Genomic DNA, 18,614 nt, shown 5'->3' on the forward strand with positions numbered 1-18,614 from the left:
CTGGAGAGAAGGAATGGGCAACGTTTCGGGTAGACTAGTGTAGATGGGGAATGTTGGTTGGCGCGGGTGCGTTGGGCCACAAGGTCGGGTCAGTCTCGGACTCGATGACAGCGGCTCTCTCTTCACAGCGTGCTGTTGGATAAGAGGTTCCGGGCCGAGTGCAAGAACTACGGAGTGATCATCCCCTACCCCCCCTCCAACCGCTACGAGACCCTGCTGAAACAACGGCACGTACAGGTGCGGGCAAAGGGAGGGGTGAGGAGAAGGATGGGATGGTGGGGGAGGGGCGAGGGCGAGGGGTCGGGCCAAGTTGCTGAGGGGTGGGAGAGTGCTAGGTATGCGGTGGGGGCCAGGATGCCCCAGGGCAAGGGGTGAGGGGGTTTTGGGGATGGGGGGGGGGGTATTGGAGGATAATGGGGAGGGGTGGGTGAGGGTGGGGGGGGGGCAGAGGGGAGGAACCCAGTGGGTGAGGGTCTGGGGTTGATCTGCCGCTGCCTCTATGTTGGGGGGGAGGGGGGGGGGGGGGGGGGGGGGAGGGGTGAGGGGGGGGGGGGGCAGAGAGGGGAGGAACCCAGAGTGGGTGAGGGTCTGGGGTTGATCTGCCGCTGCCTCTACAGCTCCTGGGCCGGTCCATCGACCTGAACCGCTTGATCACGCAGCGTATCTCAGCCGCCATGTACAAGTCCCTGGATCACGCCATCAGTCGCTTCGAGAGTGAAGACCTCACCTCTGTGGTGGTAAGGAGTCGGGATCCTCACCCTCGTGCCGCTGACTGACCGCAGTTCCAGCCACCAAACTGCCCATCTCACAGTGTGCGACGCGGTTATACAGCATAGCGAACAGGTTGGGCCAACCTACTAACGCTAACCAAGATGCCCCATCTACACTAGTCCCACCTGCCCACATTTGGCCCATATCCCTCTAAATCTATCCTATCATCCATGTTCCTGTCCGAAGTCTTTTAAATGCTGTTTTAGCACCTGCCTCAACGACCTCCTTTGGCAGTTTGTTCCATGTACCCACCACCTACTGTGTATTAAATTTAACGGCTAACAAGAGTTGCCGGCTTGATAATTGGAGGGATCCACAAGCATAGATAAACACAGTGTGTTGAGCCACTGCCTCGCAGCTCCAGAGGCCTGGGTTCGATCCTGATCTCGGGTGCTGTCTGTGTGGAGTTTGCATGTTTTCCCTGTGACCGCATGGGTTTCCTCTCGATCTTTGGGTCATTTCCTCCCATGTCCCATAGACACGCGAGTTTATAGGTTAATTGTAAATTGCACCAAATGGGTGATTGATGGTAGGTGTGGACTGTTTCCATGCGGTGTGCTTCAATTCCATTTACTCAATTGTTCAAGCAGATAGGCCCTGGGGAAAGATCAGAGGGGGAGGGAGCGGGGTGGGGGTGTGATGCGAGGGATTGGGGGGCGGGAGAGGCGGAGAGGGAGCGGGGGGTGGGGGGATTGGGGAGGGAGCAGGAGGGGAGGGAGTGGTGGGTCGGGTTTGGGGGGGGGAGGCAGGGAGTGTTGGGTTGAGGGGGAGGGAGTGGTGGGTGGGGTTAGGGAGGAGGGAGTGGTGGGGGGGGAGGCAGGGAGTGGTGGGTTGAGGGGGAGGGAGTGGTGGGTGGGGTCAAGTAGGAGGGAGTGGTGGGTGGGGGGGTTGGGGGGGAGGCAGGGAGTGTTGGATTGAGGGGGAGGGGAGTGGTGGGTGGGGTCAAGTAGGAGGGAGTGGTGGGTGGGGTTGGGGGAGGGGAGGAGGGAGTGGTGGGGTTGGGGGGGGGGGGAGGGAGTGTAATAGGGTGGTGGGGGGGGGGGGGGGGGAGGGGGGGGGGGAGGGAGGGGGGGGGGGGGGGGGGGGGAGGGTGGTGGGGGGGGGGAGGGAGGGTGGGTTGAGGGGGAGGGAGTGGGGGGGGGTGGTGGGGGGGGGAGGCAGGGAGTGTTGGGGCAGGGATTGTGAGGCAATGCAGCTGTAACTCTGTACCCCTACAGGAGCTGGAGTGGCTGTTTGAGGTGAACCGCCTGACCCACCGCCTGCTCTCCAAACACATGACGCTGGACAGCTTTGATGCCATGTTCCGCGAGGCCAACCACAACGTCTCTGCTCCCTATGGACGAATCACGCTCCACGTCTTCTGGGAACTCAACTTTGATTTCCTTCCCAATTACTGTTACAACGGCTCCACCAACCGGTCAGTGGCCCAAGTCTGTCCCTGCCCTGCCCCTGGAATGTGTGACGGGACAGAGGGAGCTGCACTCTGTCCCTCATCACTTTTTTATTTTAATTTTTTAAATTATACAAATACTTTTATTCAGAAAACAAAAACAAACATACATAACACGATCAAAACTGCCCCATCTGGCAGTTTACTAAACACCAGTCATCAATTTTAAAATAACGTCATTCTCATCTGCTGTACACTCGGCCTCCCGTGGCGACCAGCGTTCACAGAAGGTCTCCAAAGTGCCCGTAGACACCGAGTCTTCCCTCTCCAGGGAACACGCAGGCACGGATGTAGGCCCGGAAGAGGGACAGGCAGTCGACTCGGGCAGCACCCTCGACTGTCCGCAGCCTGGACCCGCGAATGGTCACCATGAGAGCAAACCGACAGGGAAAATCCTCCCCCAGCAAGCGTTCCCCCCATCCCCCCTCTGTACCGTGACCAAATATCAACAGCGGCTCATCAGACGTTAGCAATACTTTATAAATCAAAATCTTTCTACTGTTGCTGTGAATCAACAGATCCCAGTGGTTAGTCAGTTTACACAATCACAGTTACGAAATACTGGAAAGGATCAATACTTCCAATTAGCAGTTTGCAAACATTCACAAGTGTCAGACTGAAATGCAGCCACAACTTGAGGAGCAGCCTCCTTGAGTAAGTAGGTTTATTGGCCAAGTATTCACATACAAGGAATATGCCTTGGTGCTCCGCCCACATGACATACAGTGACAGTTACGAATGACTCGTAAAACACTAAACATTAAATAATAATAAGACATGAATGATAAAACACCATTGATCAAGCATGTGAACCACTGAAATACCAGATCAAAGGGAGGCTACAAATTTTTGGCTGTTGAGTAGAGCAACTACTCGTGGATAAAAACCGTTTTTATGTCTGGCTACCACCTGTTCAGATTTTTCTATGAAAACTATGACTGACCTCCAAGGCTGCGATGGCCTCCAAAGTGAGGTTATTTTGTAAATTTGTTATAACTCCATATTTACTCCCCATCAACTTAAACAATGGTGGAGGCTCAGGAGTTGCGTAGCTCTGAGTGGTCGCCATATTTGAGCAGTGGCTCGATAAATGTTATTAAATTAAAATCCTACTGCTGTTGCTCCAACATTTAATGAACGGTCTCATTAAGGAGAGTCCAGAAAAACAACAAAAGCAGTATTCTCCAGATGAACAAGGAATGTTCGTGCCGATCTTCCTCGTTGAAGTTGCAGCTTCTGAAGGCTTCTTTGCCAGGTCCAGTGCTTTGCAACTGTGCTTGCCTCCAGCTTCAGTGGGAATCCAAAATGCAGCTGACCTGGGCTGGGTGAATTGAAATGGGAGGGAAGTTTTCAATGTAAACAACCACAACATTGATCCAAATCTCAGGTCCCACGTTTCCAAGCACCCTTGGCAATCCGCCAGCCTCTGCCGCTCCTATGACTCTCGACACACTCAAATTCCTCACAAATTAAAGCCATTTAAAAAACAAAGAAAGTCTTTAGAGTCCAGTGATCCTGGGAGTGTGCGATGGGATGATGTAGGGGGCTCACTCTGTGCCTGATTCCCAGGAGTGTGTGACATTAACCCTGTGATTCCTCTCTCTCTCTGTCTCTCTCTGCTGGTGATCACGGACCTCGTTGTTGCCATGTGTGTGGCCAGGTTTGTCCGCACTGCCATTCCCTTCACGGATGAGCCGCAGCGGGACAAGCCGGCTAGCGTCCAGCCCTACTACCTGTACGGCTCCAAGGTGAGTGGAGGGCACAGGTTGTTGCTGGTGTCAGTGGGGCTGGTGTCCTGTTGACCTGTCACTGTCCAACACATGTCCCAATCCTGATGGTTCATCAGAGCGTTGCGTGTGTGGCGGGCAACACAGAGGGAGATGCACCTCCCCCAGGGGTGGGGGGACCCGTGGCCCAGCAGTGGTCTTCTGGGACCTCCATCCTGTGTCAGTGTAGCTTGTGTCAGGGACATAGAGTGGTGGAAGAATCATAGTGTGGTGGGATATGAACCTGGTGTGGGCAACCGTGATTAGTGCATGTCCGGAAAGGTTAGCATGGGAACAGTGGGCCGAAGGGCCTGTTTTTGTGCTATATGTCTACACCGGGTGGCAGAGTGGTAGAGTTGCTTCCTCACAGCACCACACACCTGGCTTCAATCCTGACTACGGGTGTTGTCTGTACAAAGTTTGTACGTTCTCTCACTGTGAGCGTGTCCATTTCTTCTGAATGCTCCTGTTTCCTCCCACACTTCAAAGACGTGCAAGTTTGTAGGTTAATTGGCTTCTGCAAGTTATAAGTTGTCCCTAGTGTGTAGGATAGTGCTAGTATACGGGGTGCTCTCTGGTCGGTGTGGGCTCGGTAGGCCGAAGGGCCTGTTTCCATGCAGTATCTCTAAAGCGACAGGAAACATCTGCCCATGATGTTCCTGAGCCAGAGGAGACCCTCTCTCTCTCTATCTATCTCTGCACCCTGTGATTCCTGCTGCCACAATCAATCTGGTGAAGGGTCTTGACCTGAAACGTCACATGTCCATGTTCTCCAGAGATGCGGCCTGACCCGCTGAGTTACTCCAGTACTCTGTGTGTGGCAGTGTTGTGAGCCTCTGGGCACCACGTCAGGTTCCTCCTCCCGCTGACCCCTGACCTTGCCCCCACAGCCCCTCAACATCGCCTTCACCCACATCTACAGCGTCTTCCGCAACTTTGTGGGCCCCCCCCACTTCAAGACCATCTGTCGGCTTCTGGGGTACCAGGGTATCGCTGTGGTCATGGAGGAGCTGCTGAAGATCGTCAAGAGCCTGGTAGGTAATGCGGAAGGAAAAGTATGGAGCAAGTGGGATAACGGTGGTCCCAGGGAGGGGGGAGGATGGAGGGAGGTGACGGAGAGAGCGGTGGTGAGGGTGTAACTGTGGGGGCAATATGTGGGGGGGGGGGGATGATCAGGTGGGTCAAAGGTTGGGAGGATGGAGGTGGGTCAGGAGGTGGTGGAGACAGACGAAATACCCGCTGGTTTACATTTACATTGGAGGTGGCGCAGGGTGGGGGGGGGGGGGGTAGGGGGGGGGATGGTGGGGGAAGGAGGGGCGTACGGGCCGGGTTGATGCCTCTGCCAATTGCCCATTGGAGGTGGTGCAGGGTGGGGGGGAGGGGGAGGAATGAGTAACGAGGGGGGTAGGGGTTTGGGCTGACACTCTGCCCATTGCACAGCTCCAGGGCACCATCCTGCAGTACGTGAAGACCTTGATCGAGGTGATGCCAAAGATCTGCCGCCTGCCCCGCCACGAGTACGGCTCGCCAGGTGAGTGGGAGTGGCCGGGGGGTGGGTCCGCACCTGGCCCTTCAGCCCTTCCCCACCTGCCCTTTCCCTACATCCACACAACATAGAACAGTACAGCACAGGAACACGCCCTTCAGACCACAATATCTGTGCCAAGCGTGAAGGCAAGACCAACTCTTATCTCTTTGCAATGTGATCCATATCCATGTGCCTATCTACAAGCCTCATAAACACCACTATCATATCTGTCTCCATCGCAATCCCTGGCAACACATTTCAGGCTCCCACCAACATCGGTAAAAATAACTTGCCTCAATCTTTAAACATTGCCCCTCTCATCTTAAACCTATGCCCTCTAGCATTTGATATTTCTTACTGTAAGGTTCTGACTGTCTACCCTATCTATGCCTCTCATCATTTTATATACTTCGAGTCTCCCTTCAGTCTCTGACACTCCGGAGAAAACAATAAAAGCCTGTCAAACCTCTTTATAGCCAACACCCTCTAATCCAGGCTGCATTCTGGTAACCCTCCTCTGCACCCTCTCCAAAGCCTCCACATCCTTCCTCTTATGGGGCGACCAGAACTGCACCCAATACTTCGAATGCAGCCAAACGTCCTATGGAGTTGCTTCCCGACCCTTATACTCTATTTATCCCAGGACGGAAATTGATCTGCCAACAGTCATAAAACACATGATACATGAAATTAAAGTGACTAGTGGAAAGGAATGTGGATGTGCAAAGATCTGGGGGGGGGGGGGGGGGGGGGGGGAGTCAGTATACCCCACAACAGAAGGGGGAGGAGTTGCACAGTTTGACAGTTTGTCCCAACAGATGAAGGCAAACATAAGGCACGCCTTCTTTCCCGCTCTATCTACTTGTCTTGCCGCTTTCAGGGAGTTAGGGACTTGGACTTCAAGATCCCTCTGCACATCAATGCTGTTAAGGGTCCCCATTAATTTCCCCTTACATTCAACCTCCCAAGGAGCAACATCTCACACTCACTTGGATTAAATTCCATCTGCCATTTCTCTGCCCGTTCCTGTAGCTGATCCATACGCACTGTATACTCTGATAGTCGTCCCCGCTGACTCCTCTGAACTCTCCCCAGCAACATCTCCTGGCCCGGCCAGAAGGCACCTGGTCCCCTTGCTCGGTGAGTCAGTGCCCTCCTATCCCCCTGCCTCAGGAATGGCCTCAACATGATATGGGATCAGCCCCAGTATGACGTGTCCCCACTTTATTCCAGCATAGTGACAGGACAGAGTCAAAGTGCTCAGGAACAGGCCCTTCAGCCCAATTCGTCAACACCAACCAAGATGCCCCACCCACACTGTCCCACCTGCCTGTATTTGGCCCATATCCCTCTAAATATTTCCTATCCATGTACCGGCTCAAATGTGTTAGTATTAGGTTTATTGTTGTCACGTGCACCAAGATACAGTGACAAGCTTTGTTTTGCATGCTTTCCAATCAGATCAGATAATACCATGCATAAATACAATCAAGCCAAACTCGTACAATAGGTAGAGCAAAGAGGAAGATACAGAATGCAGAATATAGTTCTCAGCATTGTAGCGCATCTGTTCCAGACACTAATTCCAATGTCTGCAATGGGGTAGAGGTGAACGTATAGTACCCTAGCTTATGGAAGGACCATTCAGAAGTCTGATAACAGAGTGGAAGAAGCTGTTTCTGAGTGCGCTTTCAAACTTCTGTGCTTGCCTCAACTACCTCCTCTGGCAGCTCGTTCCAGTTACCCACCTTTCTTTGCCACTCAGGTTCCTATTAAATCACATCACTTTACACCTATGTCCTCTGGTTCTTGGTTTCCCTACTTTGGGCAAAAGACTGTGCATGTACCCAATCTATTCCTCTCATGATTTTGTACATCTCTATAAGACCACCCCTCATCCTCCTGTGCTCCAAAGAATAAAGTCCTAGCCTGCCCAACCTCACCCTGTAGCTCAGACCCTCGAGCAGGATGGTGGAATTAATTGCCACGGAAGGTTAAGGTGGAGATTGAGATGTTCTTGATTCTTGATGGGCCGAATGGCCTAATTCTGCTCCGAGAACGTATGAAATTATTAACGTCCTTATGAATGACTCCACGAGAAAAGATGGGATCATGGGTTGGTGTGAGATGCACAGACTCAGGGGTCAGGGTTTGGGTGATGGGGTGGTGGAATGTCCGAGGTCAGTGTGATAGGTCGGGGATGGCGGGAAGGTTGATCGGTGTGAGGGGTGGTGACCTCTGTCCTCTGTGCAGGGATCCTGGAGTTCTTCCACCACCAGCTGAAGGACATCATTGAGTACGCGGAGCTGAAAACGGACGTGTTTCAGAGTCTGAGGGAGGTGGGCAACGCCATCCTCTTCTGCCTGCTCATTGAGCAGGCCTTGGTAAGGTGGTCCGACCCATCCCCTCCCCACGTAATTATATCAGGACCCCCCTTAGTTCCCCTCACACAAGTGACAACAAGCCCAACCCATCCGATCTCTCCTCATAACTAGACTCCAATCCAGGCAAGGTCCTGGAGGATCTCTTCTACATCCTCCCCAGCCCAGCCCATAATGTAGTGACCTGAACTGCACACAATGCTCCAGGTCCAGGGATGCTGAGGCAGTTTAGGCACCTGTGGTGGTCTCTATACATGAGTGTCCTTCCCCTTTACATCAGGGACCTTGGGTGGAGAGTGTTGCACAGAGCTGTACCATGCACTGCTTGGTGAGTCGGTTCCCGGACTCATCCTCCTGAGGTCGGGAGGAGTCTGTGTAACCACGTGCACACGGGAATGTGTTGGGGCTACTCCACTCTGTTGGTCTTTGGGCATCCCATGTGGAGGGAGGTGGGTCGCATGGGAGATCTGGGCGGCACAGTGGTGCAGCGGTAGAGCTGCTGCTCACGGTGCCCAGAGACCCGAATACAATTCTGATTACAAGGGCTGTCTATGTAGTTTGCATGTTCTCCCTGTGACTGCGTGGGTTTTCTACTGCTGCTCCAGTTTCCTCTCACACTCCAAAGACGTGCGAGTCTGGAGGTTCATTGGCCTCTGTAAATTGCCCCTAGTGTGTAGGATAGTGTTGGTGTACGGGGTGATCGCTGATCCGCGTGGACTCAGTGGACTGAAGGGCCTGTTTCCAAGCTGTATCTCTAAAGTCTAAAAGTCGAAATCTCTTGGCCAGTTTGCTGCTGATCATGCGTGGGTCATGGCAACATGCAGTCGGTGTTTTCAATGTAATTTTGTATCCGTAAATAACTTTTTAAAAACTGTAAAGAAAAGTGCAGTCTGACCAGGGTTATGTGCAGTTGTAACGTAACATCCATTTGTCTCATTCACAGTCTCAAGAGGAAGTTTGTGATCTTCTGCATGCAGCCCCCTTCCAGAATATTCTACCCAGGGTCTACATCAAAGGTCAGCTGTTTGCTATCGACCCCACCATGGGTAGCGTGTCCGGCAGCGTGTGTGGAAGTGTGTGTGGGAGCGTGTGCGTAGGTCTGTGTTCATGTCTGCGGCACTGTGTGGCTCTGAGTGTGTGTGTATACATGTGTATGTATGCACCAGTGGCACCTGCGTGTATACGTGTTGTACAGGGTCTTGGTGAGACCACACCTGGAGTATTGCGTACAGTTTTGGTCTCCTAATCTGAGGAAGGACATTCATGCCATAGAGGGAGTACAGAGAAGGTTCACCAGACTGACTCCTGGGATGTCAGGACTTTCATATGAAGAAAGACTGGATAGACTTGGCTTGTACTCACTGGAATTTAGAAGATTGAGGGGGGAGCTTATAGAAACTTACAACATTCTTAAGGGGTTGGATAGTCTAGATGCAGGAAGATTGTTCCCGATGTTGGGGAAGTCCAGAACAAGGGGTCACAGTTTAAGGATAAAGGGGAAATCTTTTAGGACTGAGATGAGAAAAACATTTTTTACACAGAGAGTGTCTGTAAATCTCTGGAATTCTCTGCCACAGAATGTGGTCGAGGCCAGTTCATTGGCTATATTCAAGAGGGAGTTAGATGTGGCCCTTGTGGCTAAAGGGATCAGGGGGTATGGAGAGAAGGCAGGTACAGGATACTGAGTTGGATGATCAGCCATGATCATATTGAATGGCAGTGCAGGCTCGAAGGGCCGAATGGCCTACTCCTGCACCTATTTTCTATGTTTCTATGTGTTTGCATGTGTATGCATTTGTATGTCCATGTGTGGAGAGACTGGCTCCAACAAAACACAAGTATTGGAGTAACCCCGTCTGAATTCAGACTAGAAACGTTGTCCAGAGATGCTTCCTGACCTGCTGAGAGACTCCAGCAGTTTGCAGACCCAAAAAGCTGGAGTAACTCAGCGCGTCAGACAGCATCTCTGGAGAAAAAGAATAGGTGAGACCCTTCTTCAGACTGAGAGTCAGGGGAAAGAGAAATGAGAGATATAGACTGTGATGTAGAGTGATAGAGAAGAAATGAATGAAAGATATGGGAAAAAGTAACAAAAACAGGTGAGAATGAGTGCAGACAATGAGACTTGGTAACTTTGGAGCTGGTACGACTTGTGTTGGGGAGGGATGGAGAGAGAGAATGCAGGGGTTACTGGAAGTCAGATAAATCAATATTCATACCACAGGGCTGAAAGCTGCCCAAGCGAAATATGAGATGCTGTTCCTCCAAGTTGTGTTTGGCCTCACACTAACAATGGAGGAGGCCTAGGATAGAAAGAACAGTGTGGGAATGGGAAGGGGAATTAAAGTGTTTTTTACTGGGAGATCAGGTAGGTCCAGGTGGACTGAGCCAAGGTACGTTCAGCGAAACGATCGCCCAGTCTACGTTTGGTCTCGCAGATCTTGGAGAGTCCACATCTTGAACAACGGATGAGGTTGGAGGAGGTGCAAGTGAACATCTGCCTGTGGGTGTGAAAGAGTTCACACTTCTGTCAAACAAGTTTTCTCCATATAACTGATGATTTCTGCACCAACAACATCCCATCCCCCTGTCTCCAGGTGGAGTACATGGAGTTGGTGGTGGGGAGTCTGGTCTGTAATAAACTGGGGGGTGGAGACAGGGATCTGGGCAGGTGGGCGGTTCAACTGTGCCTGGGTCTGGGAGGAGAGTGAAGGCTGTGGGACCCCCAAGGAGCAGGGATGTGGGGGTGGGGAGCAGATTCCCAGGGAGGGATGGGGGTGTCGGCGTGGGTGATGCTGGGGCCTCACCCTGTGTCTTGTCTGCAGAGGGGGAGCGGCTGGAGGTGAGGATGAAGCGGCTGGAGGCAAAGTACGCACCCCTGCACCTCGTGCCCCTCATCGAGAGGCTGGGGACACCTCAGGTAAGGGAGGCACCTTCCGGCTGCACTCCTCCACCTCCCAGTTGCACCCCTTTGCCTCCCTGCTGCACCCCTCCTCCCCCCACTGCACCCCTCCCCCTGCACAGATCCCCCCTCCCAGCTGCACCCGCAACAACTCCCCTCCCCTTCCCCATTCTGGCCACCTGCTCCCCACTGCCCCTCCCTCCCTCCCCCCCCAGTCCCCTTCTCCCTACTCCTGGCTCCACCTCCACTCTTCCCCTCCTCCATGGCCACCTTCCCATCCCTCTCTCACCCCCCCCACCCACTTCCTCCCCCAATTAATCGCTGGCGGTAGCCACGGTAACCGGCCCCACGCTCAACCTGCCCACCCCCCTCCTCTGGCTGTCCCCCAGCCCCTGCCCATCCCACAGCCATGCCAATCCCCAGGGCATGTCCTTGAGATGAACGTTAATACTGTAAAACATCCCACACACCTACTGACCCCCCCACTGGGTCTCTCACTCAGACACACCGTCACTAGGGGACAGTCCCACACACACCCCTCACACCGATCAACCTCTGTCCGGTACTAGATCAGACACTCTGGACTTTGACAAGCTGCCTTGATTTCCCTCCTTCCACTTCTCAGCTCCTACCCTCCTTCTCACACCTCCTCCTGCTCTCTCCCCTTCCAATTCGCTCCATGAAGCCCCCCCCCCCCCCCCCCCCCTTGTGACAGGGCTCTGGCCCTCCTCACACCTTGATCCGTATCCACGTGCAGTCCTTGTTCGGGAGGGGGTGGAGGGAGGTCACTCTGGGATGTTGATGCTGCTGTGTAAAGGCAAGTCGTTGTTGTAGCCCCAGTGCGAGGCAGGTCTGGGGGAGGGGTGGCGGTATGGGGGAGTTGCCATGGCGACCCTGCTCCCCAAGCTCGGACACAGCTTGCCCCTGACCCTTGGCCGGACGGTTGCCAGAGCCACTTGGCCAGCAGAGGGGTGACTGAAGAGCTTGCCTCCTAAATAAAGCCTGTTTTACACCCCCAGAACCTCTCACAGCCATGGGAAGACTGCCTGCCAGTCAGTGTAAGTAACTCCATCACATCAGCCCACTCACCAAGACTACCTCCATGCTGGCTGGGCAGGGACTGATTGCTCCTTCCCCGGGGGAGGAGGGCAGTGGGTATGTGTGTGGACTCGTCCCCTTGTGAGTGTGTGTGTGTGGGTGTGTATGTGTGTGTGTGTGTGGGGGGGGGTCCCCCAGTGAGGGTCTGTGTGGGGGAGGACCCATTCCCCAATGAGGGTCTGTGTGTGTGACCTGTCCCCCAATGAGTGTCTGTGTGTGTGACCTGTTCCCCAGTGAGGGTCTGTGTCTGGGGTCAGTCACTAGGGGAGGGTTTTGTACTGAGGGTACGGGTTGTAGTGGAGGATGTGCAGTAATGGCCACCTGGCTTTGTGGGTGTGGGTGGGGGCTGCAGCAGTGGTGTTGGGGGGGGTAGGGGGGTAGTAGGGGGGTGTTGCTGCCAGTGTACGGGACGTTGAGGGGGAGGGGGAGGGATTGACCGGAGGTCCTGGCCCGCCCTGGAGAGAGTGCCCTGACCAGTGCCCGTGTGTCCACCCTGGTGGCCCCTGCCCCAGCCAGCCAGCCAGCCGCCCAGTCACCACTCCTGTCTCCCTGCAGCAAATCGCCATTGCCCGGGAGGGCGACCTGCTGACCAAGGAGCGCCTCTGCTGCGGCCTCTCTATGTTCGAGGTGATCCTGACACGCGTGCGCACATACCTGCAGGATCCCGTGTGGAAGGGGCCGCCCGCCACTAACGGCGTCATGCATGTGGATGAGTGCCTGGAGTTTCACCGTCTCTGGAGTGCCATGCAGTTTGTGTACTGCATCCCTGTGGGCACACACGAGTTCACCGCAGAGTGAGTAATAGAATAGAATAGAATAGTTTCTTTATTGTCATTGTAACATGGGCCATGTACAACGAAATTTAAAATGTCAGCCAGTCAGTGCAGCATTCAAACATTTCTAAAGCTAACGAAACATCCACGGTAAAATAATAAAGATAAGCAATAAATAAAAAACACAGACAAAGCACGCATACACACCCAACCCTCCATCCTTCTGTCGATTTCACCGTTACCACAGTCCCTTAGTCTGTATCGCCCCTGCGTTCCTTGGCGGCCACATTTAGTGCTTTTATAGCAGTGGGGTAACAGTGAGGAGAGAGGGTGGGAGAGTGGGGCGAGAGAGGGGGAGGGGAAAGACAATGGACAATAGGTGCAGGAGCAGGCCTTTCGGCCCTTCGAGCCAGCACCGCCATTCACAGTGATCATAGTTGATCATCCACACTCAGTACCCAGTTCCAGCTTTCTCCCCATATCCGTTGACTCCGCTATCTTTAAGAAATTTATCTAACTCTCTCTTGAAAGGATCCAGAGAATTGGCCTCCACTGCCTTCTGAGGCAGAGAATTGCACAGATTCACAACTCTCTGGATGAAAAAGTTTTTCCTGATCTCCGTTCTAAATGGCCTACCCCTTATTCTTAAACTGTGGCCTCTGGTTCTGGACTCCCCCAACATCGGAAACATGTTTCCTGCCTCTAGCGTGTCCACTCCATTAATAATCATATGTTTCAATAAGATCCACTCTCATCCTTCTAAATTCCAGTGTATATAAGCCCAGTCGCTCCATTCTTTCAACATTTGACAGTCCCGCCATACCGGGAATTAACCTTGTGAGCCTACGCTGCACTCCCTCAATAGCAAGAATGTCCTTCCTCAAATTTGGAGACGAAAGTTGCACACAGTACTCCAGGTGTGGTCTCACTAGGGCCTTGTACAACTGCAGAAGGACTTCTTTGCTCTTATACTCAACTCCTCTTGTTATGATTCGCTTTCTTCACTGCCTGCTGTACCTGCATGCTTACTTTCAGTGACTGATTATCAAGTACACCCAGATCTCGTTGTACTTCCCCTTTTCCCAACTTGGCATCATTCAGATAATAATCTGCCTTCCTGTTTTTGCCACCAAAGTGGATAACCTCACATTTATCCACATTAAACTGCATCTGCCATGCGTCTGCCCATTCACCCAACCTGTCCAAGTCACCCTGCATCCTCATAGCATCCTCCTCACAGTTCACACTGCCACCCAGCTTTGTGTAATCTGCAAATTTGCTAATGTTACTTTTAATCCCTTCATCTAATTCATTAATGTATATTGTAAATAGCTGTGGTCGCAGCACCGAGCTTTGCAGTACCCCATTGGTCACTGCCTGCCATTCTGAAAGGGACCCGTTAATCTCTACTCTTTGTTTCCTGTCTGCCAACCAATTTTCTATCCATGTCAGTACCCTACCCCCAATACCATGTGCTCTAATTTTGCACACTAATCTCCTATGTCAGACCTTATCAAAGGCTTTCTGAAAGTCCAGGTACACTACATCCAGTGGCTCTCCACTGTCCATTTTCCTAGTTACAGGAAATGTAACTTTCATCCTCAAAAAATTCCTGAAAATTAGTCAAGCATGATTTCCCCTTCGGAAATCCATGCTGACTTGGACCGATCCTGTTACTGCTATCCAAATGTGCCGCAATTTCATCTTTTATAATTGACTCCAGCATCTTCCCCACCACCGATGTCAGGCTAACTGGTCTATAAATCCCTGTTTTCTCTCTCCCTCCTTTCTTAAAAAGTGGGATAACATTAGCTACCATCCAATCCACAGGAACTGATCCTGAATCTATAGAACATTGAAAAATGATCCCCAATGCGTCCACGATTTCTAGAGCCACTTCCTTAAATACCCTGACCAGGCCATCAGGCTCTGGGGATTTATCAGCCTTCAGTCCCATCAGTCTATCCAACACAATTTCCTGCCTAATGTGAGTTTCCTTCAGTTCCTCCATCACCCTAGATTCAGATTCAGATTCCTCTGGGCACTAGTACTAGTATATCAGGGAGATTGTTTGTGTCTTCCTTCGTGAAGACGGATCCAAAGTACCTGTTCAACTCATCTGCCATTTCCTTGTTCCCCATCATAAATTAACCTGTTTCTGTCTTCAAGGGTCCAACTTTGGTCTTGACTAATTTTTTCCTCTTCACATACCTAAAGAAGCTTTTACTATCCTCCTTTATAATCTTGGCTAGCTTACCTTCGTACCTCATCGTTTCTCCCCATAATGCCTTTTTAGTTATCTTCTGTTGCTCTTTAAACATTTCCCAATCCTCTGGCTTCTCATCTTTGCTATGTTGTACTTATTCTCTTAATTTTTTACACTGTCCTTGACTTCCCTTGTCAGCCGCAGTTGCCTATTACTCCCCTTAGAATCTTATTTCCTCTTTGGAATCCTGCACCTTCTGTAGTATTCCCAGAAATACCTGCCATTGTTGTTCCACTGTCATCCCTGCTAGGGTATCTTTCCAGTCAACTTTGGCCAGCTCCTCCCTCATGGCTCCATAGTCCCCTTTGCTCAACTGTAATACTGACACTTCTGATTCTCCCTTCTCCCTCTCAAATTGTAGATTAAGACTTATCATATTATGGTCACTGCCTCCTAATGGCACGTTTACCTCGAATTCCTTTATCAAATCCGCTTCATTATTCAACACTAAATCCAGATTTGCCTGCTCCCTGGTAGATGCCAGCACAAGCTGCTCTTAGAATTAATCTCGGAGGCAATTCACAAACTTCCTTTCTTGGGGTCCAGCACCAACCTGATTTTCTCAGTCTACCTGCATGTTGAAATTGCCCATAACCACCTTGCCTTTACGACATGCCAATTTTAACTCTTCATTCAACTTGTACCCTATATCCAGGCTACTCTTTGGGGGCCTGTAGATAATTCCCATTCAGGTCTTTTTACTCTTACAATTCCTGAGTTCTATCCATACTGACTCTACATCTCCTGATTCTATGTTACCCCTCGCAAGGGACTGAAAACAGAGCTACCCTAACCCCTCTGCCCACCTGTCTGTCTTTTCGATAGGACGCATACCCCTGAATATTCAGTTCTGGCCCTCTTGCAGCCATGTCTTTGTAATGCCCATAACATCATACTTGCCAATTTCTAACTGAGCCTCAAGCTCATCAACTTTATTCCTTACACTTCGTGCATTCATATGTCATACTTTTATTACATTACTCTCCTCACCTTTCACATCAATTCCCGTTTCACTTGGTCATATTCTCTTATCCCTTCGTGAGTTTTCAGCCCCGTTAATTCTGGTGCCTTTCATAACTTTTCCTATACTCTCTTTCCCTTTAACTCGATCCTCGTATTTCCAATTTGTCTCCTCCCCCCCCCCCCCCTATTTAGTTTAAAGTAAATTAAAGTAAACTCTGAAAGAGATGGTGGGGGAGGGGGAGTGAGGGTATGGGGGAGTGATAGGAGAGAGGAGAAGGGTGGGAGCAGCGAGGGTCCGAGACTAGGCTCTTGCTTGCAAGGCCAACGTCTACTCGCTGCCCCTCACGGTCCTAGAGTCACGGTGCCGCACAGCACGGAGACAGGCCCTTCGGCCCCTCCTTGTCGATGTCGACCCAGTTGGCATTCTGGGCAAGTCCCACGTACTTGGCTCACATCTTCCTAAAACCTTTCCTACCCATACACCTGTCAAATGTCTTTTAAATGTTGTGATAGTGCCTGCCTCAACTTACCCCCCCTTCCCCCTCTCATTCTGCCCCACAGGCAGTGTTTCGGCGACGGCCTGAACTGGGCAGGCTGCTCCATCATGGTGTTACTGGGGCAACAGCGGCGCTTCGATCTCTTTGACTTTTGCTATCACCTGCTCAAGGTGCAGCGGCAGGACGGCAAGGATGAGATGATCAAGAACGTGGTAAACGCCGGCTCATGGGGTGTGGGTGGGGGGGGGGGGGGGGGGGGGGTTGGGATGGGACGTCTATTCCCCTCATGGTTTTACACACCTCTATAAGATCGCCCCTCCAGCTCCTCAGCTCCAAGGAATAAAGTCTTAAAGTAGGCACAGTGCGGGTGTAACTCAGCGGGCCAGGCAGCATCTGTGGAGAACATGAATAGGTGACTTGTCGGGTCAGGACATCTTCTTCAGATAAGGTCAGGGTGGAGGGCGAGAGTGGAGGGCGAGATGGAGTGGCGAGGGTGGAGTGGGGGCAGATTGCGGGCTCTGACCGTTGATTCACTCTCCCCACAGTCCCTGAAGAAGATGGCAGATCGCATCAGGAAGTACCAGATCCTCAACAACGAGATCTTCGCCATGCTCAACAAGTACCTCAAGTCGGTGGAGAACGAGAGCTCGACCGTGGAGCACGTCCGCTGTTTCCAGCCGCCCATCCACCAGTCGCTGGCGACCACTTGCTGAGCGGCGCTCCCTCAGTATCGCCCCTCCCACAGTGCGGCGCTCCCTCAGTACCGCTCCCTCCCACAGTGCGGCGCTCCCTCACTGACAGTGCGGCGCTCCCTCACTGACCCTCCCACAGCGCGGCGCTCCCTCACTGACCCTCCCACAGTGCGGCGCTCCCTCACTGCCCCTCCCACAGTGCGGCGCTCCCTCGGGCGCTTTCAAGGGAAACGTCTCAAACAGATAATATATAATTTATCGAGTGCAACCAGAAAATATCGAGTTGCGCTGTAAAAGCGAGAGATTTAACGAGTTAATTAATGTGTGAAATGTGAGCTTATAATTTAAAACGTGATGTTATAGTTGCGGCTCGGCTCCTGTCTTTGCTCTGAGTGATGCCGGGGTCGGGGATACTGTTTGCCCGGCCCGCAGCCGGCGGTGGGCGAGGGTTCGCGGCCGGGCCCGGCCTATATGTCAATGTTCGCCATGTGCTGTCCAACCCGCGCTGCTGGTAAACGCGTTATAACTACTGGACCATTGAGTTTTTGTGTCCTTTTTTTGTAACCAGCTTCTGCAGTTCCATGTGTCGGCATTCAAATCGGCTTCAGGGCCGCCCCCTGCTGCGGTGTGAACGAGCACGGCTCCTAGTACGGGAACTGCCAGCGAGCTCGCAGTCGTGCAGCTCCCATGCAGCAGCACCCAGCCCGTGCACGGTGCAATGCAGCCGGGCAACTCCCATGCAGCAGCACCCAACCCCGCGTGCGGTGCAATGCAGCTCCCATGCAGCAGCACCCAGCCCGTGCACAGTGAAGTGCAGCCGTACAGCTCCCATGCAGCAGCACCCAGCCCGTGCATGGTGCAATGCAGCTCACATGCAGCAGCACCCAGCCCCGTGTACGGTGCAATGCCGCTCCCATGCGGCAGCACCCAGCCCGTGCACAGTGAAGTGCAGCCGTACAGCTCCCATGCAGCAGCACCCAGCCCGTGCACAGTGCAATGCAGCTCCCATGCAGCAGCACCATCCAGCCCATGCACGGTGCAATGCAGCAGCACAATCTAGTCATGGCAACATCCTCGTTAACCTTCTCTGCACCATCTCTCGCTTCATGGCATCTTGAATGATGAGGAGGTGGTTGGAGATGAAGGTGCAGCAGAGGTGTCCACGGTGAGACGTTGGGAGCCGTAAGTGGACGCTGAGTGAAGATGAGGAACGGACCAGGCCAGGAAAAGCAGCCGTGCGTGTTTACCGTTCACCTGTGCAGTCTGCTCCAACGTTACTAGGCTGTGGCCCAGCTCTGCGTCAGCTAAGTGCAGCCGCACATTGTTTACATCCAGCCTGCATTGGAAAGTCTCACTGCTGCCCCCAGGGAAAGTTCCTGGAGCTACGATAACTACATCTCCCCCACACTTTCAGACCACCTCTTTCATTGGGGTGGGTGGGGGGGGGGGGGTCTATTGGTCATCAGCAGTAGTACCGCCCCTCCCACACTGCAGCACCTCACCATAGCTCATAGACAACTTCGTCAA

At 52.6% G+C, this 18,614-nt stretch overlaps 1 protein-coding gene across 4 annotated transcripts in view; it reads left to right on the top strand.

Annotated features, from left to right (window-relative positions):
• The window catches only part of cyfip2 (cytoplasmic FMR1 interacting protein 2), a 47,636-nt gene extending 30,476 nt beyond the window's left edge, over positions 1 to 17,160 (top strand). For all 4 annotated transcript variants that reach the window (XM_055642869.1, XM_055642871.1, XM_055642868.1 and 1 more), the window contains exons 20-32: positions 129 to 237; positions 618 to 737; positions 1,989 to 2,188; positions 3,882 to 3,969; positions 4,878 to 5,021; positions 5,428 to 5,518; positions 7,769 to 7,899; positions 8,840 to 8,912; positions 10,722 to 10,816; positions 11,818 to 11,856; positions 12,452 to 12,690; positions 16,460 to 16,607; positions 16,941 to 17,160. In XM_055642869.1, coding sequence (XP_055498844.1) covers positions 129 to 237; positions 618 to 737; positions 1,989 to 2,188; positions 3,882 to 3,969; positions 4,878 to 5,021; positions 5,428 to 5,518; positions 7,769 to 7,899; positions 8,840 to 8,912; positions 10,722 to 10,816; positions 11,818 to 11,856; positions 12,452 to 12,690; positions 16,460 to 16,607; positions 16,941 to 17,108 — 1,645 coding nt within the window. In that variant the 3' untranslated portion in view covers positions 17,109 to 17,160. The remainder of the gene's footprint in view (positions 1 to 128; positions 238 to 617; positions 738 to 1,988; positions 2,189 to 3,881; positions 3,970 to 4,877; positions 5,022 to 5,427; positions 5,519 to 7,768; positions 7,900 to 8,839; positions 8,913 to 10,721; positions 10,817 to 11,817; positions 11,857 to 12,451; positions 12,691 to 16,459; positions 16,608 to 16,940) is intronic.
• Positions 17,161 to 18,614: the final 1,454 nt, after the last annotated feature.

The sequence above is a fragment of the Leucoraja erinacea genome, chromosome 11 (assembly GCF_028641065.1).
Source record: "Leucoraja erinacea ecotype New England chromosome 11, Leri_hhj_1, whole genome shotgun sequence".
NCBI classification, from domain to species: domain Eukaryota; kingdom Metazoa; phylum Chordata; class Chondrichthyes; order Rajiformes; family Rajidae; genus Leucoraja; species Leucoraja erinaceus.